The sequence below is a fragment of the Pinus tabuliformis genome, chromosome 5_1, assembly GCF_031772625.1.
Source record: "Pinus tabuliformis cultivar Carrire ecotype Pingquan chromosome 5_1, CPIR1, whole genome shotgun sequence".
NCBI lineage: Eukaryota > Viridiplantae > Streptophyta > Pinopsida > Pinales > Pinaceae > Pinus > Pinus tabuliformis.
In genome coordinates this window covers 612,406,632-612,432,312 of record NC_142305.1, presented here as the reverse complement: position 1 = coordinate 612,432,312, position 25,681 = coordinate 612,406,632, and the positions used below count along the sequence as shown (strand labels likewise).

Sequence of the window (25,681 nt, the reverse complement as noted above, 5' to 3'; positions counted from 1 at the left end):
GTCAGTTGATCCCGGATCTCCTTCAATCGACCGAGGAAGGTGTCTATCTGTTCTCTGTTCTGCATCTGGTATGACCATAGCTGATTTTCCAGTAGCATCTTCCTCTACACGGAAGTATGCTGATACAATTTCGTCAGGGCCTCCCACATCGCATTTGCCGTGTCCTTTTCGGCAATATGTGGTACTACATGGTCCTTGACCCGTCAAGGATGATGCTCTTGGCCCTCGCCATTCCCTCCCGGTACTTCTCGTTCTCATCTGGGTCAACTGGGATCGCTATTGTGTTCAAAGCGAAGTGCTTGAGACGATTCTTGTCTAGAACGGACAAGATCCTGGCCTTCCAGACTACGAAGTTTGAGGCTCTGTCTAGTCTGTCTTGATCTCTTACCCCGTTCACTGCCATTGCGATGCTCTTTTGACTCTTTCGAGTCTGTCTACTTCCCTCCTGGAAGTTCTCAGTGTGACTCCCTCTGAGCCTCGATTTCCCTCCTGGAAACCCCTCTACCAAGGTCGAGATGCCCCCACTCCGATTGTTAGTGCAGCTGCACCACTGATCCGGATTTCTTGGCTAGAAATCCTCGGCAGCAACTCCTTTTTCCTTGGTCTTGCCTCGTTAGGTACTGTTTTGACCACAGTACCCCACCAGCTTCACTTTGCAACTTACCCAAAGCCTCCTATGACCCAACAAACTGAAGGTTAGAGCCTCTAGGCTCTGCGCAATCCCGGCACCAGCAAAATCCATACCTTGTGGCCACGGGAATCAATCCTTCCTCACTGAGAAAGATGACCGGGCACTGCGTAGGTCAGGTTTGCTCCTTTATGCCACTGCGCTAATCCTCTTCCTGGCTCGAATTGATGACGCAGGCACTGTGTCACCCCTTCCTTGTTGCTTTTTCGCTAGGAATAGCTTCTGTCACTCGGGACAACTGTTTCTGCTGCTGCTGCTCTGCTCAGTTGATGCCCTCAGTTATCTTGTGATCTGTAACCACGCTCTGATATCATGTTGGAATTTCTAAATCTATCTGTTAGAAATCCTTCTTGTACTTTCTGGTTTATTTCTACCTACTTGTTCTGTTAATTAACAAGTTATTTACCATGTAAATACTGAAAATAAATACAAGTACAGTCTCAACACATAAAGATCATCAATTGAAGGAAAAAACAAGCACACAAGTGACACCGTTATTTTTGGACTAATGTCCCAGGAAAAACCCAATGCGGGAAAACTGGTGCAGCATCTGAGGGTTTTATTACTAAGCAGTTTCAGAATACAATCTGGGTGCCAGAAATGGCTCACCCAACAGAGAATGCCCTCGGCAATAGTACTTCTCAGTCGGAGACAGATATCAGCCCCAATCTGCCCCATGAAATCTCCCAGCGTCAGCCTCTAGGGTCTGCGTTAGCCTCTCTAGTCCAGCGTCAACCTCTCAGGGCTTTGCGTCAGCCTCTGGAGCCTCTGCGTGTCCCACGCTAGCCCTCCTCAGACTCTGCGCAGCTCATGGTTGCCTCTGCGTGGCCTCTGGTTGCTTCTGTGTCAACCCTCTCCCGAATTCTGCGCTGATGCTCCCGATACTATCTCTGCCTCTCTGCTACTGCATTTACTACCCCTCAGCGGCAACTCAGATCACTCCTTCGATTTCCTCAGCAAGCCTTGCCCACAGAAAGTCGAATTCTTGATCAATTCGATGTGCTCTCCAAGTGACCCTCAAGTCTCCTCTTATACTTTTCTTGTTGACATTTCAACGATCGAGATTAAGTCCCTAATCAACGGCTAAGATTAGATCTGGCTTGATCCATGACTTTTGGACTATTCTAACTCAGTGTTATATTAATTCACATTAATATTTTATTTTCCCTAGGTTTAGACTTAGGGACTCCATTAAAATATTAATTATTTTAATATCTCCCAAACTGGTTAGATTCTACCCAAACCATTTTTGAGTATTGGAGATCTCGTGTGTTTTAGCCTCTCCACCAATTTTCGTGGCTAGAGCACATCCGATGCTACCCCAAATCAACACTCCCTCTTAGCGAGGACTGTGCTCTAGTAATACTCCTCACTCAGCATCACCTTGATCATCTGGCATCGGTCCCTGTGCTGATGCTAGGCCTGCTGCCCAACATCCTCTGCACTGCTACATCATGTACTGCTACCCATGGCCCTGCCACTGCCACTGCTGCATCTGTACGACAACTCCCTCTCATCATGCTGCATCGCGCTGCCCAGAGCACTTCCACTGCTAACTACTGCACTGCAACTCAGTTACTGAGAAGTAAGTAACTGATCTCCCAACTTTGACATCTCCGTCAGGCTAGAAACACTCCCGATGTTGAAGCTCCCTCTGTCACTAACAAGTTCTCCCTCTCTGACCTCTGCGCGGTTGCAACAACTCTGTGCATCTTGCATCGCTACCTCACGCTGTCCTGGGACTCCTGCACTGTAGCTCCCTTTGTCGCTCCATCCGCATCCGTCTCTACCGACATCCGCAAGTCCTGCTACTCCTCTTCGGGACTCCCGTAGCAAGGTATAATCCAAGAGGTTGGGTACCTCGAGGATCCTGCCCCTCATTGCCTGTAGTCCGTCTGGCTACAACTCGATGTCTCCCCACTTCCTCTCAAGTGGCGTATGAGCACTCATGGCACAGTCATCATCTATCTCAAATTCTTTCTCCACCCTCGCTGGCGCAACCTTGGTCTCAGAAGCCTCTCCCTTGTTCTTCTTCCTCGGACACTGGCTCACATAGTGACCCAGTTCCCCACAGTGGAAGCATTTGACCTTGGAGAGGTCTTCTTCTTCCATTTCTCCTACTTTCCCTCAGATGCTAAGGCAACATCCACCTCTTCCTCCTTCTTGATTCTGAGAATCTGACCCCCTTACCGTTGCTTCCCGCCTTGGTTAGCCTTTTGATCTCTTCTTGACGAAGAGCTGCCCACAGTTCCTCCCAATCTGGAAGGGTTGACTTGCCCAGTATGCTTTGGACAAATACCTCCCAATCCTCTGAGACTGTGTTCAATGCAGTCCTCACCATAATCTCTTCATTCGGCGTGGCCCCTATGGAAATCGGTTGATCCCGGATCTCCTTCAATCGACCGAGGAAGGTGTCTATCTGTTCTCCGTTCTGCATCTGGTATGACCATAGCTGATTTTTCAGTAGCATCTTCCTTTGCACGGAAGTATGCTGATACAATTTCGTCAGGGCCTCCCACATCGCATTTGCCGTGTCCTTTTCGGCAATATGTGGTACTACATGGTCCTTGACCCCGTCAAGGATGATGCTCTTGGCCCTCGCCATTGCCTCCTGGTACTTCTCGTTTTCATCCGAGTCAACTGGGACTGCTATCATGTTCAAGGCGAAGTGCTTGAGACGATTCCTGTCTAGAACGGACAAGATCCTGGCCCTTCTGTACATAAAAGGCACCACTGATAAAATTATTAAAATTCTTAAAAAACATAACATTAATGTAGCCTTCATCCCTTCGAACACCATCAGACAATTATTCAACTCTGTCAAGGATGCCATAAACCCTAACCTTCAAAAAGGTGTTTATGTTATTCCTTGCTCATGCGAAAAAGAATACATAGGTGAAACAAGTAGGTCTCTTAACATTAGAATTAAAGAACACACTGCTGACTTAAGAAGGGAAAGGACCTCAAAATCGGCCTTAGCAGAACATGTTCACTCCTCCCATTACATCCGCATGGAAGAAGCCAAACTAGTTAGAAAAGAAGACCACTATCTTAAAAGAAAAATCAAAGAAGCCATTGAAATAGAAAAAAGGAAGAACAACTTGAACCGAGATGATGGATTAAAACTAAGCAACACCTGGAAACCTTTACTTGAGATCCTAAAGAACCAATAATTAACTCATATCCTTTCTAATAATTTAATTAGTTAATTTGTTCAATTAATTAATTACTTAAACAAATTGGTTAATTAATTAGGGAATTAATTAAGGCATTGATTTAAACAAATTAATTAATGAATTTTACAAATTAATTAATTAATTAAACAATTAATTAATTAATTTAACAATTGATTAATTAATTAAACAACTAAGTGATTAATTAAACAAATTAATTAATTAAACATATAAATCAAATAATGGGTTATTTCATAACTAATCATTTGATAATGTTAAAAATAAATTAAAATCATAACTTATTAATTATAATAGCATGGTAACATGTGTATTAAAATAAACATATAGTCCTTATAACTCATATTAAGCAATAGGAATCATATATAAAAGCATAGGGAATTAATTTAACAAGTTAGTTAATTAATTAAACAAATTAATTAATTAGTTAAACAAATTAATTAGTTAATTTGTTTAATTAATTAATTAAATAGACTAATTTATTGATTAAAATGATTAAAAAAATAAAAATAAATAAATAAATAAATAAATTTGAATATTAACAAACTTAGTGGAGATTGGCCGACCCAATTTCTTAAATTAACTCCTTCATAACCTATATATATAACTTAAATATAGCTCTTGGATACATCATGAATATCTCTAGAATATCTATTGTCGCATCCCTTAATGATGGACTCACTTGGTAGTCCGAAACGTTGGGTTCATAAAACTCTATAACAGGTCATTCCTCCCCTATTTAAAAAGATACTGGCCTTCCAGACTACGAAGTTTGAGGCTCCGTTTAGTCTGTCCTGATCTCTTACCCCATTCATTGCCATTTCAATGCTTCTCTTTCGACTTTTCCGAGTCTGTCTACTTCCCTCCTGGAAGTTCTCGGTGTGACTCCCTCTGAGCCTCGATTTCCCTCCTGGAAACCCCTCTGCCAATGTCGAGATGCCCCCACTCCGATCGTTAATGCAGCTGCACCACTGATCCAGATTTCGTGGCTAGAAATCCTCGGCAACAACTCCTTCTTCCTTGGTCTTGCCCTGTTAGGTACTGTTCTGATCACAATACCCCACCAGCTTCACTCTGCAACTTACCCACAACCTCCTATGCCCCAACAAACTGAAGGTTAGAGCCTCTAGGCTCTGCGCAATCCCGGCACCAGCAAAATCCACACCTCCTGGCCACGGGCGTCAATCCTTCCTCACTGAGAAAGATGACCAGGCACTGCGTAGGTCAGGTCTGCTCCTCTCTGCCACTGTGCTGATCCTCTTCCCGACTCGAACTGATGATGCAGGCATTGCATCACCCCTTCCTTGTTGCTTTTCCGCTAGGAACAACTTCTGTCACTCGGGACAGCTGTTTCTGTTTCTGCTGCTCTGCTTGGTTGATGCCCTCAGTTATCTTGTGATCTGCAACCACGCTCTGATACCATGTTGGAATTTCTACGTCTATCTATTAGAAATCCTTTCTGTACTTTCTGGTTTATTTCTACCTACTTGTTCTGTTGATTAACATGTAAATACTGAAAATAAATACAAGTACAGTCTCAACAGATATAGATCATCAACTAAAGGAAAAAACAAGCACACAAGTGACACTATTAAATGTCTGCGGTAAAACCCAATGCGGGAAAACTGGTGCAGCATTTGAGAGTTTTATTATTAAGCAGTATCAGAATACAATCTGGGTGCCAAAAATGGCTCACCCAACAGAGAATTCCCTCGGTAATAGTACTTCTCAGTCGGAGGCAGATATCAGCCCCAATCTGCCCCACGAAATTTCCCAGTGTCAGCCTCTAGGGTCTACATCAGCGTCTCTGGCCCAACGTTAGCCCAGCGTCAGCCTCTCGGGGCTCTGCGTCAACCTTTGGAGCCTCTGCATGTCCCATGCTGGCCCTCCTCAGGCTCTGCGCAGCTCCTGGTTGCCTTTGCATGGCCTCTGGCTGCTTCTGCGTGGCCTTTGGTGGCCTCTAGCTGGTTCTGCGTCAACCCTCTCCCGACTTCTCTACTGATGCTCCCAGTACTATCTCTGCCTCTTTGCTACTGCATTCACTACCCCTCAGCTGCAACTCAGATCACTCCTTTGATTTCCTCAGAAAGCCCTGCCCCAGATGTGCTTTAGCTTCAAAAACCAATTTTCGTGGCTAGAGCACATCCGATGCTACCCCAAATCAACACATGAGAACACCAACAATCTCTTGGGACCACAGACCTGTTACCTGTACATCGAAGACTAGGCACATAGGGCAACATGTTTTTATGGTGTCTTGTGATCGCCCATGCTTTTGTTAGGCCATAATAATCAACAAGAATTAAAATTTAATTCTAAATGCAATTCTAATCTAAATGCACTTAATCTAGCATGAGAACATAATATGATGATGTTTGCTATGCAAAAATAAGTATGCATTGCATCCTACTCTAACATGCATGGCTACATTGTGCAAATCCGAAGTATAGTCATACAACCAATGCAACGAACATATGATTAAGTCAATATAAAAGCACTTTCCCTTATGAACTAGTATGACTTAGGGGACCCAAACATTACGTTTCCCATTGTAAGATTTGCTAGATGAATGGTAAGGGTGGGGGGCGGGAACTTTTGATGACCATGCATTAAGGGTCATGGATGAGGAGGGAAAGGAGGAATCCAACTTGTGCAACCTTTCTTGCAATGAGAATCTGGAGTTTTCAACAACCAAGATGATAAACTTTCTATGAATAGCAAGATCGGGCATATCCTCCTCATGGCATAAAGAGATAGATTGCTCAGGCACATCCACAATCACATTATCCTGATTATTGAGGAAGGAACAAGGTTGACTACATTCATCGTATCTTGGGAAGAACCACAACCCACTTTCAGGGCATTGGGAAGGCTCCTCAATCTTATGGCTCCCAAGAGATCCATAAAGAGGGGTATTAAACTCCCCTTGGCTATCATGATCATTGGATTGAGGATTATCATCTTGAAACATATAAAGTAGGCCTCTCCAATGATCCATTTATGCAAATCTTCATAAGAACTTAGATATGGAGTTGCCTGGGTGAACTTGAAGTGCCTTGAGAGATGCTTGCTTCACCCTACAAGCATTGACTTTGAAGTTCAGTGAAGAAAAAGGGCTTTGTTCTTGCAATGGAGTTGCCAAGAATGATATGTCAATATTGTCGTATGGGGAAAAAGAGACACGTCTCATGCTCCCAGCAGCAACGCCAAAAATGTTATCGCTCAATCTAGCAGGGGTCCTTGGAGGGGGGTTCCAAAGGAGCAACTACTAGACCAAGTGGCAACAATGGGACAAGGGTCCACTGTCACCGTAGTTGATGTCCCCTACTCTTTATGGACTTTCACCGATGGGAGGGATTCCGTTATGGAGGAAATCACTTGAATGATAGGATCAATGGCAAGGTATAACATGATTTTCGAGGCCCATTGAAAGGAGAGGCTTAATTAATTGTTCAAATGCTTAAAGAAACGTTGAAAGGCTCCCCAAGAAAGACCTATGATGTTGAAGTTTCTAAGTTTACTTACTTAGAAACCCTCCATGCACTTTATCAGATTTATTCCTACCTACTTGTTATTTTACTTAACAAGTTATTTACAATGTAAATACTGAAAATAAACACTAGTGCATGCTCAACATATTACAGATCAACAACTAAAGGAAACAGAAACAATCACACCATATGACACCATTATTTTTGGACCAATGTCCCCAGAAAAACCCAATGTGGGAAAACAGTGCAGCTATCTGAGGGTTTTCTTATTAAGCAATATCATAGTACAATTTGGGTGCCGAAACTGGCCTACCCAACAGAGAATTTCCTTGGCAGTAATACCTCTCAGTTTCTGACAAATCTCCTGGCTGAAACCCTGGATAATCCTTCCGGTAGCTCCTCAGCACCAATCTGCCCCAGAAACCCCAGCGTCAGCCTTTCTCTGGACTGCGTCAGCTCCTCTTTGCCTAGCGCTGGCCCTGTGTCACCCCGGATGGGTCTGCGTCAGCCTTAGGAGGCCCTACGTTAGCCCTCTGACCCTCTGTGTCAGCAACGCTGGCCTCTCTGAGGCTCTGCGCAGATCACGGCTACCTCTGCGTGGCCCTGCGTGAGCCCTGGCTGGCTCTGCGTCACTCTTCCAGGCTATTGCACTGCTCTCTCGGCACTATCTCTGCCTCTCTGTCTCTCTGTACTCAATGCCCCTCAGCTGCAACTCTCGATCACTAATTCTATCTCTCTTAGCAAACCCCGCTCTAGAGAATAGAATCATTGATCACTCTGGTGTATTCTCCAAGTGACCCTCAAGCCTCCTCTTATACTTTTCCTGTTGACATATCAATGACCGAGATTAAGTCCCTATCAATGGCTAAGATTAGATCTGGCTTGATCCATGTCTTTTGACCATTCTAACACAGTTTCATATTAATACACATTAATATTTTATTTTCCCTAAGTTTAAATTTAGGGACTCCATTAAAAACATTAATTATTTTAATATCCCCTGAACTGTTTAGAATATGCCCAAACCCTTTCTAGGTATTGGAGATCTCATGTGCCCTAACCTCTCCACCAAATTTCGTGGCTAGAGCACCTCCGATGCTACCCCAAATCAACATATGAATGATGACCTTGGGCTTAGGAATATTGAATAATGAGGAATGCCTAAGATCAAAACTTCCAAAATTCCTCACTTGTGATTGATGTGTTCATACTAGGGTTCAAAGTGAGGTGAGCATGGCTCATTCAGTGGAAAGAATCAACTAAAGTACGAGCTTTGGGAGAAGCTATGGTGACTTTCTATGAAAAACCCCTTGTGAGAAATACTATAAGAGACCAAGGGTTGAGAGATATACTGTGGTAAAGGCTCATCTAATGATCACCTATAGTTAAGAGAAAAGGTTTTGAATGATGAACTTAAAGTGCAAACTTTCAAGAAATCCCCAAGTCAAAGCAGCTTCAAGGCTTCCATCTTGGTGTGATAGCTAGGGCATCAAATTATTTGAAATTCCACCTCCCTAAACTTGTCAGGATGAAATCCTAAAATTCCTCCTCCCTAAACTTTCACACCAAGCCCAAGAAAATCTCCTTATCCTTAGAGGACGAGAAAAAGAGGTAGAAAAAAGGTGAATGAATAATATTTTGTTAAGTTAATGTGATCACCAAGGATCTAGCACTAGTGCCTGGCTATTGCGAAGATTGGAGTGAAAATGATCAAGATTTGTGAACTTCACTCTTAAGGAGGCCTAAAGAAACAACTTCACTGATGATAGATGTAGCTACACGACAACTTTAGACTTTTATACTTCGATATGCAAGATTTGATGTGGTTTCAAGTAAAAGGTGCATAACCTAACCCTAGGAAAATTCGTTCTTCTTGCCAAGATGAATAACATATGCAACGAGCCAAGATTACAAGTGTTTCATAAATTGACATTAATTTTTAGGGCACAAGCAAAATCAAAGCATAGTGTTCCATATGTTAGACATAAATTATCATGAAATTTGCATGAAAAGAGCACTTACATGACAAGAGAGTATATCCAACCATCACATTTGCAAAATAGAAGCTCCAAGAGAGATAGCAAAAATATTCCACTCATCAAAATGCATTTAATCATCCAAATCATTCCACAAATTGCAGGTTTGAAATCTTTAGAAAGATATATCCCAAATCCAAGTGATGATGAGAGATCAAATGATCCTCTCTTACATTTATATGATCCTCTAAGCGATTCAAATGGCTAAACTTGGCCTAATAATGCCCCTAATAATAAAATAATGTGCAATATAACAATAATTTTGGTGACAAGCCCACCAAATAGCTCCACAATAAGGTTGAAATGATAGATAAGTAGCTAAGAGGGTCGTTGGAAGGCCAAATGAAGTCCAACATAGCCAAATGAATAGAAGGGCTTCAAAAATAGTGATGAAGGGGATGGTCGCTTGATCTCCAAGAAAATGACCTGTGGTGCCCCTAAGTGGTTGTGGGGGCACAAAATCATCCTCATGGGTCTCCCACTGAATTGAACAAGCATGTATCCCATTTGCAAGGGCTGGAACAATGATGCAAGCCCTCCCTTTGTCTCCCATGGTATGATACAACCCTATTTGGGCCTTGGATCAACTGCAAAGTGTGTGGTGCAAGAGTGTAGCTTGCTGGTAAAGGTGGTCTAGGTGCATCATCATCATCAAATAAGTGGGACATGGCGAGCAATGAATGATGCTGAAGGATCCCATGGCATGGCTATCTGCTCTCTGCTATAGTGGAGATCCATGGCTCTCAACGCACACCATATAAATGTCGATATGACCCTTTGGAGGGCTTGGACCCTGCATTGGGAGACCAAACCCCAAGATGAAGACTCGTCTACAATCCTGCATAAGATCTAATGCGTCCCCTCACCTTCCAGTAAAACACATCATTAGTGTAATTTGTTGATTTTTCTAAGTCTATCCATTAGAAAATTACTCTGTATTCTGTTGGTTTATTTCTTCTACTTGTAAATTCTGAACAAGTTATTTAAAACATTTAAATACCGAAATAAACACAATACATTCACAATTTCTACAGATCATTAGCTGAAAGAAAACAAACACACAAGTGACACCGTTATTTTTAGACAAAAGTCCCCGGAAAAACCTAATGCGGGAAAACCGATGCAACTATTCTGAGGGTTTATTATTATTATGCAGTCTTTCTGAGTACAACAGGGTGCCTAACTAGCTCACCCAACAGAGAATAATACATGACAACAATACGTCTATATTCAAAAACAGGTATTCAGAAAACTTGTCCCATGAAACCCTCTCCAACACAACTGAAGCTTAGCGCTGGCCATTCTGGCCTTTGCGTCAGCCTCTCTTTGAGCTGCGTTAGCCCTAGGACCCTCTGCCTCAGCCCTTTAAGGCACTGTGCAGCCTCTGGGACCATCTGCGTCACTCCAGCAGCCTATGCATGGATGATGCAATCCCTCTGGCCTCTGCGTAGCCTGGATTGGCTGCTACTCTCGCTCTCTCTGCTTCTGTGCTGGTCTCTCAATACTGTCTCTGCCTCTCTGCCTCATACTCACTGCCCCTCGCTGATTCAACTTTGCTTAGCAATCCTGCTCTAGCAAAATGAATGACTGATCACTCTGGTGTGTTCTCCAACTGACCCTCAAGCCTCTTCTTATACTTTTCTCGTTGGTCCTTCAATGACCAAGATTAAATCTCTAATCAACGACTAAGATTAGATTTGGCTTGATCCATGAATTTTGGAACCTTCTAACCCAGTTTTATATTAATACCTATTAATATTTTATTTTTCCTAAGTTTAGACTTAGGAACTCCATTAAAAATAATAATTATTTTAATATCTCCCAAACTGGGTACAATTTGTCCAAACCATTTCTAGGTCTTGGAGATCTCATGTGCTTTAGCCTCCACCAATTTTCATGGCTAGAACATATCCGATGCTAACCCAAATAAAGACTCCCTCTTAGCGAGGACTGTGCTCTAGTAATACTCCTCACTAAGCATCACTTTGATTATCTGGCACCAGTATTTGTGCTGATGCTAGGCCTCCCCACCCAACATCCTCTGCACTGCTGCATCTTGTACTGCTGCCCATGGCCCTGCCACTGCCACTGCTGCATCCGTACGGCAGCTCCCTCTGCATCCGTGCTGCTGCTGGTCCATCCTCCCAACACTGCATCCCCCTCTCATCATGTTGCATCATGCTACTGCACTGCAACTCAGTTACTGAGAAGTAAGTAACTGATCCACCCAACTTCTGACATCCCTGTCAGGCTAGAAACACTCCCGATGTTGAAGCTCTCTCTGTCACTAAAAAGTGCTCCCTCTACTGACCTCTCCATTGCTGCAACAACTCCCTGCATCTCGCACCGTTGCACACCTCTTTGTGCCATCCTGCACTGGTGCAACACTCCTCTCGCACTATTGCAGCCTGCTAGCCTCGCGCTATCTGAGGATTCTTGCACTGTAGCACTCTCTGCCGCTCCATACGCATCCGTCTCTACCCACATCCGCCAGTCCTGCTACTCTCTCCTTGGGGATCCCGTAGCAAGGTATAATCCAAGAGGTTGGGTACCTCAAGGATCCTGCCCCTCACCGCCTATAGTCTTCATGACTACAGCTCAATGTCTCCCCACTTCTTCTCAAGTGGCACATGAGCACTCATGGCACAATCGTCATCCTCCTCGACTTCTTTCTCCGCCCTCGCTGGCGCTGCTTTTGAGTCCGAAGCCTCTCCCTTACTCTTCTTCCTTGGACACTGGTTTGATGAAGTTTCTAAGTTTACTTAGTTTAGAAACCCTTCATGCACTTTTTCTGATTTATTCCTACCTACTTGTTATTTTTATTTAACAAGTTATTTACAAAGTAAACACTGAAAATAAACATCAGTGCATGCTCAACATATTACAGATCAACAACTAAAAGAAACAAAGACACACCACATGACACCATTAATTTTGGACCAATGTCCCCAGAAAAACCCAATGCGGGAAAACTGGTGCAGCTATCTGAGGGTTTTCTTATTAAGCAATATCAAAGTACAATCTGGGTGCCGAAACTGGCCTACCCAACAGAGAATTTCCTTAGCAGCTATACCTCACAGTTTGAGAGAAATCTCCTAGCTGAAACCCGGAAAATCCTTTTGGTAGCTCCTCAGCACAAAACTGCTCTGCACCCCATCGTTTGCCCAATCTGGACTGCGTCAGCCCCTCTCAGTCTCACGCTGGCCCTGCGTCAGCCCCAGGAGGCCCTGCGTCAGCTTTGGGAGCCTCTGTGTCAGCTGCGCTGGCCCCTTTGATGCTCTGCGCAACACTTGGTTGGCTTCGCATGGCCCTCCGTCAGCCTTTGCGGGCTCTGCGTCACCCTCCTTAGCTGTTGCGCTGCTCTCCCACCACAATCTCTGCCTTCTCTGTTTCTCTGTACTCAATGCCCCTCAGCTGCTCTTCCGATCATTAATTCTATCTCTCTTAGCAAACCCCGCTCTAGAGAATAGAATGACTGATCATCTGGTGTACTCTCTAAGTGACCCTTAAGCCTCCTCTTATACTTTTCCTGTTGACATCTCAATGGCCGAGATTAAGTCCCTAATCAACGACTAAGATTAGCTTTGGCTTGATCCATGTCTTTTGGACCATTCTAACATAGATTCATATTAATACACATTAATATTTTATTTTCCCTAAGTTTAGACTTAGGGACTCCATTAAAAATATTAATTATTTTAATATCTCCTGATCTGTTTAGAATTTGCACAAACCCTTTCTGTGTATTGGAGATCTCATGCGCCCCAACCTCTCCACCAAATTTTGTGGCTAGAGCACATCCGATGCTACCCCAAATCAACACTCCCTCTTAGCGAGCACTGTGCTCTAGCAATACTCCTCATTGAGTATTACTCTCATCATCAGGCATCATTACCTGTGTTGATGCTAGGCCTTCTTGCCCAACATCCTCTGCACTGCTGCCTCCTGTACTGCTGCCCATGGTTCTGCGACTTCCACTGCTGCATCTGTACGACAACTCCCTCTGCATCCGTGTTGCTGCTGGTCCTTTCTCCCCGCACTGCACCTCCTCTCATCATGTTGCATCGTGTTGCCCACTGCTGCACTTCAACTCAGTTACTGAGAACTAAGTAACTGACCTCCCTGTTGGGTTAGAAACACCCACTGATGCTGAAGCTCCCTCTGCCACTGACAAGTGCTCCCTATCTTTGACCTTTGCGCTGCTGCAACAACTCCCTGCATCTCGCACCATTACACGCCTTTTTGTGCCTTCCTGCACTGGTGCAACACTCCTGTGCCTCTCGCACTGCTGCACCCTGCTAGCTCTGCGCTGTCTCGAGACTCCTGCACTGTAGCTCTCTCTGCCGCTCCATTCACATCTGTCTCTACCCACTCAGCCAGTCCTGCTACTCCTCGTCGGGGCTCCCATAGCAAGGTCTAATCCAAGAGGCTGGGTACCTCGAGGATCCTGCCTCTCATTGCCTGTAGTCTGCCTGACTACAACTCGATGTCTCCCCACTTCTTCTCAAGTGGTGCATGTGCACTCATGGCACAGTCATCGTCTGTTAAAACATCCTTCTTTGCCCGTGCTGGCGCTGCCTGAGTCTCGGAAGACTCTCCCTTACTTTTCTTCCTTGGGCACTGGGTCGCATAATGACCCATCTCCCCACAGTGGAAGCACTTGATCTTGGAGAGATCTTTCTTCTTCCGCTTTTCCTGCTTTCTCTCAGTTGCTAGGGCCACATCCTCCTCCTCCTCCTTGACCTTGATCCCTTTGTTGCTGCTACTTGTCTTCCACTACCGTCTGATCTCTTCCCGGCGAAGAGCTGCCCACATCTTGTCCCAAGGTAGGAGAGTCCCTCTGCCTAGGATACTCTAGACAAACACTTCCCAATCTTCTGAGACAACATTCAGAGTTGTCCTCACCATAAGCTCCTGATCCGGTGTCGCTCCTATAGCAGTCAACTTGTTAGGCCCCTATACTACTAGTGTAACCCCTTATTGTTATTAGTACAACCCACTTATTATATTGATGTACCCATGTAGTGCCCATATTGTTACTCTTGTGCCCCATAGAAGCCCACTATTGTTATTATTGTGCCCTTACATTATTATTGTTATGTCGGCTCTGATTATGTTATGACCCCTTAAACTCCTATATATAGAAAGGAGGTATTTTCATTTGTATCATCGAAGAATTGTTCATTTATGTAATGTAAAGGAGGTTGCCCCCTCGAAGACGCTGAATTCTAAGGCGTTGATCTATCTTTTCTTGAGCTGGTTTCATAACATTTGGTATCAGAGCTTTGGATTCTAGGGTTTCGCTGCTCCAAACAGGTCATCGTGGCATTTTCGCTATAACCTTTTTTCTGTGACGTTTCAGAAGTCGCAAAAAAAATCCATTTGAGAAGACATCGCGTTGAACCTTGGGTCCAAATTTCAGAGCTTTTCGCGTGATATTTGCGGAGATATGATCTGAGAAAGTTGGTATTTTTGCAGACTCCTGAATTACATTCAAAATAGGTGACCTGGGGAAAATCATCATAACTTTCTCTTTGAGCATTGGATTGAAATTTCGTAAGAAGGTACAGAAAGAGGACGGACTGTAGTTTCTTGTGTATCTTTTTCAGATCCAAAGGTCAAAAAATTGACACGTGGCACTTCATACAAGTTCGCTCTTCTGGAAAGGTCTATAATCAGGTCATCTTGGGAGATTGTGCATAACTCTTTCTTGGAGAATCCAATTTGGATCAGACTAGTTGCATTGGAAAGAGGACACATAGGGCTACTACAGGTAGCAATTTTAGAACTTAAATATCCACAAGTACAGAGTTACAGTCGTTTCAAGATCGAGGTCCTAAAATCAAGAAAAAGCAAGATGAGGAAGTTTGATGGCAAGGATCCGATAAATTGGATACTTCAGATGGAGCAATATTTTGATCTACATGGTGTACCACTGTTACAAAAGGTATGTATTGCATCTTCATATTTAGAACCGGATCAATTTTTATGGTATAAAGGGCTTTGTTCTCGTAAACAACTTGTTACGTGGTCAATTTTCACGGAGGAAATGATAGCACATTATGAGGATACAAAGAGAAACACCTTTTTTAGAGCAACACCACAACAATTGGAAAGATTAAAAAGGCTTTGTGACATATTTGAAAGTAAAATTATGGCAACAAGGAAGTCTACCCCTCACAACTATAAAGATGGACGTGTTGTTTCTCCTAGCCTTCCACAACCTACAAGGGTTACACCACAACAATTGGAAGAAAAAAGAGAAAAAGGGTTTTGTTACAATTGTGATAGCAAATGCACTAAAGGTCATAAGTGTGCTGAGAAGAAATTATTTTACATAGAGTATGAAGAGGAGGAAGAAAAGGATCAAGAAACATTAAAAGAAGAGAATATATGCCAGGACCCGACCCCAGAGAAAGAAGAAATGAATCAGAACATATCTTGTAAACTATTGGCAAGAATGACGACTCCTCAAACTCTCAAGATAGAAGGACATATCAAGAAGAAAAAGATGCAAGAAGTGAAAGATCACATCAAGAAATAAGAAATGAATCCAACCATATTTTGTAATTCACTGGTCGGAATTACCACTCCTCAAACTATCAAGATAGAAGGACATATCAAGAAGAAAAATGTTCAAGAAGTGAAAGATCACATCAAGCGTCAAGAAATGAACCCAACCATATCTTGTAAAGGATTGGAAGAAATTACCACGCCTCAAACTCTAAAGATAGAAGGACATATCAAGAAGAAAAAGGTTCAAGCAATGAAAGATCACATCGAGCATCAACAACAAGTTCTCCAACTTTTAAAGGATAACGCCACTTCGGTGCAAAATCAAATGAAACAACAGGTAGATCAACATCATAGTGAAAAATGTTTTGATGTAGGCGATTGGGTATTTTTACTGCTACATCTAAAGCAAGCTATTTATGAGAAGGAAATGTTGGCAATACTACATGCACTTAAAAAATGGCGACCTTACCGAATGGGAAGACTCTTCAAGGATGAGGATGTGGAAGCATTGTTTTGTGCTATTTCTATTATCCAACCAGATTGGATAAACGAAGCAAGGGATGAATGGAAGGACAAAGAAGTATGGCCACTTATTCAAAAGTTGCAAAAGATCCCAATTCAAACAATATTTCCAGAAATTGAAGAGGAAGGAAAAATCATATTGGATCCTGGAGTAGTCACAGAAACAAGAACCTGACAGCTACGAAATCGATCAATTGCAGAGTATCTCATCAAGTAGAAAGAACCTACTTGCTGAAGATTCCACATGGGAGGACAAGAATTTTATATAGAAGCATCAATAACTACTCAAGCGTTGAGGACAACACTTTTTGAAGGAGAGGGGCATGTTAGGCCCCTATACTACTAGTGTAACCCCTTATTGTTATTAGTACAACCCACTTCTTATATTGATGTACCCATGTAGTTCCCATATTGTTACTCTTGTGCCCCATAGAAGCCCACTATTGTTATTATTGTGCCCTTACATTATTATTGTTATGTCGGCTCTGATTATGTTATGACCCCTTAGACTCCTATATATAGAAAGGAGGTATTTTCATTTGTATCATCGAAGAATTGTTCATTTATGTAATGTAAAGGAGGTTGCCCCCTCGAAGAGGCTGAATTCTAAGGCGTTGATCTATCTTTTCTTGAGCTGGTTTCATAACACAACTGGTCTCGGATTTCATTCAGTCCTCCGAGGAAGGTGTCAATTGATTGACCCTTCTTCATCTGATACGACCTCATCTGGTTCTCGAGCAGCGTTCTTCTCTGCACAGAAGTATGCTGGTATAGGTTCTTGAGAGCCTCCCACATCTCAACTGCCGTTTCCTTCTCAGCTATATGTGGTACCACATGATCCTTCACCCCGTTAAGGATAATGCACACTTGGCCCTCGCCATCGCCTCTTCGTACTTGTCGTTATCATTGGGGTCGACTGGGATAGCTATAACCTTCAAGGTGAAGTTCTTGACATGATCCCTGTCAAGCACTGATAAGATTCTGGTCTTCCAAATTGTGAAGTTCGATGCTCTGTCCAGTCTATCTTGGTCTCTTACCCCATGTAGTGCCATGACGCTCCTCTACTTCCCTCCTGGAAGTTCTCTGTTCGACTCCTCTAAGTCTCTACTTCCCGTCTGGAAGTTCTCTTTTGGACTCCCTTTGAGTGCTGATTTCCCTCTTGGAAATCCTTCTGCCGCTTGTCGAGATGCCCCCTACTCTGATCGTCTTGTGCAACTGCACTGCTGATCCAGGTTCCTCGGCTAGAAACTCTCGGTAACAACTCCTCTGGCCTTGCTCTGTCAGATATTGTTCTGACTACAGTACTTCACCAGCTCCACTCTGCAATATTTCTGTAGCCTTCTAGACTCCAGCAACTGCCTCTCTGTGAACTGCGTCAGCCCCTCTCTACCTCACACTGGCTCTGCGTCACCCCAGATGGGTTTGCGTCAGCCCTGGGATGCCCTGCATCAGCCCTCTGGCCCTCTGCGTCAGCAACGTTGGCCTCATTGAGGCTCTGCGCAGCTCCCGACTTTTTCTGCGTGGCTCTGGCTGGCTCTGCGTCACACTGCTTGGCCTCTGTGTTGCTAGAAACAACTTCTGTCACCTCGGGATAGCTGTTTTTTGCTGCTATTGCTCCGCTCGGCTGATGTCCCTTAGTCCTCCTGTGATCTGCAATCACGCTTTGATCCCATGTTGAAGTTTCTAAGTTTACTTAGTTTAGAAACCCTTCATGCACTTTTTCTGATTTATTCCTACCTACTTGTTATTTTTCTTTAACAAGTTATTTACAAAGTAAATACTGAAAATAAACACCAGTGAATGCTCAACATATTACATATCAACAATTAAAAGAAACAAAAACACACCACATGACACCATTATTTTTGGACCAATGTCCCCGAAAACCCAATGCGGGAAAACCGATGCAACTATCTTAGGGTTTTCTTATTAAGCAATATCAGAGCACAATCTGGGTGCCGAAACTGGCCTACCCAAGAGAGAATTTCCTTAGCAGCTATACCTAACAGTTTGAGAGAAATCTCCTGGCTGAAACCTCGAAAAATCCTTCCGACAGCTCCTCAGCACAAAACTGCTTTGTAACCCCAGCGTTAGCCCCTCCCTGTCTCACGCTGGCCCTGCGTCAGCCTTTCTTGGCCTGCGTCAGGCCCTCTGGTGCTTTGCGCAGCGCTTGGCTACCTCCGCGTGAGCCCTTGCTGGCTCTGCGTCACCCTCCTTGGCTGCTGCGCTGCTCTCCCGGAAAAATCTTTGCCTTTTCTGTTTCTTTGTACTCAATGCCCCTCCGCTGCTCTCCCGATCACTAATTCTATCTCTCTTAGCAAACCCCGCTCTAGAGAATAGAATGACTGATCATCGGTGTACTCTCCAAGTGACCCTCAAGCCTCCTCTTAGACTTTTCCTGTTGACATCTCAACGGCCGAGATTAAGTCCCTAATCAATGGCTAAGATTAGATTTGGCTTGATCCATGTCTTTTGGACCATTCTAACACAGATTCATATTAATACACATTAATATTTTATTTTCCCTAAATTTAGATTTAGGGACTCCATTAAAAATATTAATTATTTTAATATTTCATGATCTGTTTAGAATTTGCCCAAATCCTTTCTGGGTATTGGAGATCTCATGTGCCCCAACCTCTCCACCAAATTTCGTGGCTAGAGCACGTCCGATGCTACCCCAAATCAACATGGTTTGCATAGTGACCCAGTTCCCCACAATGGAAGCACTTGACCTTGGAGAGGTCCTTCTTCTTCCTCTTCTCCTGCTTTCCCGCAGATGCTAGAGCTGCATCCTCTTCCTCTTCCTTCTTGATCCTGACCCCTTTGCTGCTACTTCCCGCCTTGGTCAATTGTCTGATCCCTTCTCGACGAAGAGCCACCCATGGTTCTTCCCAATCCGGAAGACTTGTCCTGCCCAGTATGCTCTGGACAAATGTCTCCCAATCCTCGAACACTGCGTTAAGTGCGGTCCTTACCATCAACTCCTGATCCAGCGTGGCCCCTATGGAAGTCAGTTGATCACAGATTTCCTTCAACCGACCGAGGAAGACATCTATCTGCTCTCCCTTCTGCATCTGGTATGACCTTAGCTGATTCTCCAGGAGCATCTTCCTCTACACGGTAGTATGCTGGTACAATGTCTTCAAAGTGTCCCACATCTTCTTTGTTGTTTCTTTCTCGGCAATATGTTGGACCACATGATCTTTGACCCCATCAAGGATGATGCACTTTGCTTTAGCCATTGCCTCCTCGTACCTTTCATTAGCTATCGGGTCAACTGTGATAGACATTACTCTCAAGGCGAAGCCCTTGATATGATATCTGTCTAGAATGGACAAGATCCTGGCCTTCCAGACCACAAAGTTGGATGATCCGTCCAGCTTGTCCTGATCTCTCAGCCCATTCACGACCATCTCTCTGCTCTTCTCTGTCGACTCCTTCGAGTCTCTCTACTCCCCGCCTGGAAGTTCTCGATTCGACTCCTGCTGAGTCTCTCTACTTCGCGTCTGGAAGTTCTTGGTTCGACTCCTGCCGAGTCTCTCCACTTCCCGTCTGGAAGTTCTTGGTTCGACTCCTGCTGAGTCTCTCTACTTCCCCTCTGGAAGTTCTCTTCTAGACTCCCTCTGAGTCCCGATTTCCATCCTGAAAATCCTTCTGCCAACCGTCAAGTTGCTCCTATCCAATCGTCTGTGCAACCGCAACACTGATCCAGATTCCTTGGCTAGAAATCTGCCTTGGCAGCAACTCCCTTTACCTTGGTTTTGCCCTGTTAGGTATTGTTCTAACCACAGTACCCCACCAGCTTCGCTCACGCAAACTTCCCACAGCTTCCTTCGCCCCAACAATTGAAGGATTGAGCCTCTTGGCTCTACGCAATCTCGGAACCGGAAAAATAACTCCCTCAGCCAACTGTGTCAACCCTCTTGGCCTCTGCGTGGCTCTACGTGAACCTTTCTTTGCCCTCCTCAGCGTCTGCTTTGGCCTCTCTCTGGCCCAGACTGATGATGTCGTCCCTCTGCGTCAATCCTTCCTCTGTCACTTTTGCAAGGATCAACTACTGTCACTCGGGACAGTTGATTCTGCTACAAATGCTCTGCTTAGCTAATGCCTTCAGCTCTCCTGTGATCTGCAACCACGCTCTGATACCATGTTGAATTTTCTAAGTCTATCCATTAGAAAATTAATCTGTATTCTGCTGGTTTATTTCTTCTACTTGTAAATTCTGAACAAGTTATTTAAAACATTTAAATACCGAAATAAACACAATACAGTCACAACATCTACAGATCATCAGCTGAAAGAAAACAAACACACAAGTGACACCGTTATTTTTGGACAAATGTCCCCGGAAAAACCCAATGCGGGAAAACCGATGCAACTATTCCGAGGGTTTATTATTATAATGCAATCTTTCTGAGTACAACAGGGTGCCTAATCGGCTCACCTGACAGAGAAAACTAATCGACAACAATACCTCTATATTCGGAAACAGATATTCAGAAAACTTGTCCCACGAAACCCTCTCCAACACAACTGAAGCTCAGCGCTGGCCCTTCTGGCCTTTGCGTCAGCCTCTCTCTGACCTGCGTCAGTCCCAGGACCCTCTGCGTCAACCCTCTAAGGCACTGTGCAACCTCTGGGACCCTCTGCATCACTCTAGTAGCCTCTGCGTGGATGACGCAGCCCCTCTGGCTCTGCGCTCTCTGTTGGGCTCTGCATAGCCTAAACTGGCTGCTGCTCTCGCTCTCTCTGTTTCTGTGCTGGTCTCTCAATACTGTCTCTGCCTCTCTGCCTCGTACTCACTGCCCTTCATTGCTGATCATTGATTCAACTTTGCTTAGCAACCCCACTCTAGCAAAATGAATGACTGATCACTCTGGTGTGTTCTCTAACTGACCCTTAAGCCTCTTCTTATACTTTTCTCGTTGGTCCTTCAACGACCAAGATTAAATCTCTAATCAATGGCGAAGATTATATTTGGCTTGATCCATGACTTTTGGAACCTTCTAACCCAGTTTTATATTAATACCCATTAATAGTTTATTTTTCCTTAGTTTAGACTTTGGAACTCCATTAAAAATATTAATTATTTTAATATCTCCCAAACTGGGTACAATCTGTCCAAACCATTTCAGGGTCTTGGAAATCTCATGTGCTTTAGCTTCTCCACCAATTTTGTAATATCCCTTATTAGGAATGTTCCTCAAACATAAGCAAACTCCAACCAGAGATGGACTGAGAGGGCATTTACCAGATATGTCGCCTCTGAAAAGAGGATGAGATCTAGAGGCTACCTGGCCCTTTCCAGACCCTTTCTAAGAGTATAGGAGAAAACACACAAGTGGTATAGTAGCCGGGAAGCTCAAAGAGATGAAAATAACAATGGTGCAACATATAACAATATAACCATAAGCAGATACTCAAGAAATGCAGAGAGAAATGCTAAGCCATTTTATTATACTGAGTAATAGAATGAGTACAGGAGGTGATAAAAAAGATGGCACCTCGACTTGCACAAGGCAAGTGAAGAAATACACTCAGAATAGCAAAGGAATGGCCTCTCTCTGAACTGCGTCCAAGCTGCTGGAGATCTGCCATGCTACTAGAAATCAAATGAGGATTTAGGGCTGTTCCCCTCCTCAGAAAATGTTGAAACTCTGGAACCGGATTCTACTCAGAAAACCCAGAAAAACCCAGAAAGCTTTTCTGAAATGGCCGACTCCCGAAAATCGCCCCTTGAGGACCCACACAATCCCTTAAGGCTCTGCGTTGCCACTGAAATAAACCCACCACAACTCTGCCTAAAACTCAGCCAAAATCCTCCAATATGCAAGAGCTGATCCCCTGCTCAACCTCTCAGCACAAATCCACCTGCAAAACCTCAATCGAGAACTCCTGCCAGAAAGAACTGCGTCATCCCTCTCAAGGCTGCGCAGTCATCTAAGATGTTCAATCCTCTTGCCAAAATGCTGATGAAACTACTGCAAAAATACTGATGGAAATACCTTGCTCAAGCAGGCACTCGAAGTCCCCCGGGGCTAAGGGTGAGATCTCTGAACGGAGACACTCAATTCACTAAACAGTGTTGCAGACTAGCTAAACAGCCAGCGTGCTCCAAGTTGAAGTGACTAGCTCAAATGCACATAATCGAATGCTAAAATGAGGAGGCTCCTCTCTCCTTTATAGCATTGGCCTCTCTCAATCCCAAGGCTCACCTCCTCCAACATAGCTTTCCTCTTGCCATGTGTTTCTCATCATCTGCGCAGTCATTCCATGTGTCTACGTGGGCCCCTCCTCTACGTGGTTCTTTGGCCCCCCTTGGCTCACCTTTTAAGTTACAACGTTGTGCTACTAGGGAGTGTCTTTATTCATGAAATGAGTATTCCCCCTCTCCTCACCTTTTTATTTATAAACAGCTATACAAGGCAAAATTGAGCAAAATCGAATATTCCAGTTAGCCATGGCTAATTAGGAATATTACAAATTTTCATGGCTAGAGCATATCCGATGCTACCCCAAATCAAGATAATTGAATAAATGGGCTTACAAGTCATGGAACCAAATGGGCACTTCATAGTGGCATGCCTTTCCATAATGGACTTTAGAGTGTACAATTGTCTCCAAGTTCAAGAAGGAGGTTAATCAAGGATCCTATTAAGTGGTTTCAACCTCTAAGGGAGTGACAGGTCCATCGTACATCTGTCATATGGCAGGTGTGATGTGATATAATCAGTGGGGCATCGGGGAAGGCTCCAAGCCACATGCCATGGTACAAGGGTAGCTATGATGAGGGAAGCCCACACTTGGGTGTATAGATGTAGGAGGGAGCAATCATGGTACATGAGTTACCTGACCTTTGTTTTTCCACCATTCTTCATATGCCTTTTGCCTTTTATTGATTTTTCTTTTATAACTGCTTGGGGCTCCAGGGGATGAGAGCGTGCTGTGTATGATATAGCAGTGAAAACCCCCTTAAGGTAGGGCATTTCATTGCCCACCAGGGATTGGGACAATCAATGGTTCCATAATTATGTAGGGGGCCAATATGAGGGGCCTTGGGAGCCAGTGTGATGGCCATGATGATAGGGGTCTAGCTCATGTTGGCTTTTGCCCACATGCTTAATTTGTACGTCTCGGCCATCTTTTGCATTTTATGGTACATTTCCTGTTGAGAGTGGCCAAATTATGCTTTTTATTTTCATTTTAGCTGCATCAACCTCTGTGGCATTGTTCCAGGCACGATCCAAAGTGTGGACAAAGGGAGGGGGAGGTTGACTCCTTGTGGACCCAATGGACAAATGTGGACCCAAATGGGAAATATGTGAAAAGCGGTCATAATGAGCGGAGGGGACTGATGTATGTGATGTTAGGAAGTGGGACCACGCAACCAAAGTCGGGGTTTCCATGTAATGCTACTCCTAAAGCTATTAGCCAATAGAGGGGATCCCGTGGGACTAGGATACAAGGTTAACTACCAAATTGGAAAAGGGGACAAGTGTACAAACCAAGCCCATTCTTTCCATCGAATCCCCCCACTAATCCATGCTCAAAAGTTTCTATGATAAGTAAGCAAAGACACCCAACTACATAATGAAAGCCATACCTTCGGGGTTGGAAGGCCCACCTTCAAACATGCAATCATGATAGATGGGCGAGGGTGCATAATGGCTGGCTTAGGTGGCGGAGATCGTGGCACATCGAGCTATCTGGGGGCAGCTGGCTTCCAGCTGAAGACAAATCTAGGAGAAAATTCCTCCTATGGTTGTCATCCACTGGCCAACCGACCCACTTTTAGGGAATAGAAGATGGTCAGATGTTTCAAAGAATACTTGGAAGGGTGGAGGCCATTGATAGAAACGCCAACAGACGGACAGAACTCTTAGAAAATCAACATTGACATTGTCTATGGGGAAGAACTGCAGCAGAAGAAAAAATTAGCAAACAACATATCTTTGATGTTTCTTTATCATGTCGTGTTTGCATTTATGCTGCATTTCTGCTACCTGATTATCTACAAAAAACTGATCTGGAAAAAAGATGGGAGGTTTGGGTTATGTCTCTCAAAAGAAATTATTTAATATTTTTGTCCTTTATTTTTAAATGAGATAGATGTCCCAAAGCCACGACAAAGTTGATTTTATTGCTTTGTAGGTAGCATGTGGGGAATCTAAAGTCACAAACAATCTCAAATCTACTGTGAAGGACCATCAGCTCTTGAATCAGAGACAAAAGCAGGGAGAGTCTGAGAATTCTGAAGTGACTCAAAGGTGCAATTCTACTAAAACGGATGATCAGCTCTTCGACCAGACACAAGAGGCAGCGGTATCTGGAGAATCTGTAGTTACTCAGAAACATAATTCTAGTAATAAGGGCCCTCAGCTGTTTGACCCAACACAAACATGGAAACCAAAAGGTAGGCATATTTGCTCATAATTATAACTAGACTGTCTTGGAACTTTAAATGCTTGAATATTGATGACTTGTTTAATTGTCTGTCAAATGTTGTTGACACATGCAATGCAGATTCTTCTCACATTCATGCGGCAAAGTTGGCTTTGCATTTGTCTGCAATTCCAGAATCAATGATTTGTCGTGAAGATGAGCAGGAAAAGGTTTTTGATTTCTGTAGGGTGTGCATAGAACAAGAGAAAGCTGGAAGTCTGTATGTGTGTGGATGTCCAGGGACTGGGAAGTCTCTTGTAATGCAAAAACTCAAATCACTATTTATCAAGTGGGTCAAAGAGGTGAGGCAAACTCTATGACACTGTTTTAGACTTTCCCATGCGGGATTCACATTCTTATGTCTCAGTTGCATAAAATTTTATAATAGAGCAGCTTGTCTATAGAATTTGTTTTCTGTTACCATCTCAAATGCATGATAGACATTTTTTGAATTTCTTTTTATTCTGGAAGTTGCACTAGTCTTTGTTGGTTGCAGAAGATCTTGGATGAGCTTTCAAGAAAAGTTCTATTTTCAGATGCTACTGCTTGTAGTTCAGTAGACATCTTGTAGGATTAGCGCATAAATGGTATTCTTGGAATTATATTATGAACGTATAAATGTAAAGCCTGCTAGTTGCATTGAAATATTTGGAGAACAATATATTTCAATTAATATCAATAATGTTGTACAGTTAAAAATGATCAGATCTAGTCAATGCATTTGCATGAAGAACAGTTGTCAACCGAATTAGATATCATGCATAGATAATTTTCTTATGAACTTGTCTTCTA

The 25,681-nt window shown here is 43.6% G+C and overlaps 1 protein-coding gene across 2 annotated transcripts in view; it reads left to right on the top strand.

Annotated features, from left to right (window-relative positions):
* Positions 1-25,681, top strand: part of LOC149166414 (DNA replication factor CDC6B-like) — a 388,798-nt gene that overhangs the window by 25,018 nt on the left and 338,099 nt on the right. For both annotated transcript variants that reach the window (XM_089431340.1, XM_089431341.1), the window contains 2 exons: positions 24,599-24,860; positions 24,971-25,191. In XM_089431340.1, coding sequence (XP_089287466.1) covers positions 24,599-24,860; positions 24,971-25,191 — 483 coding nt within the window. The remainder of the gene's footprint in view (positions 1-24,598; positions 24,861-24,970; positions 25,192-25,681) is intronic.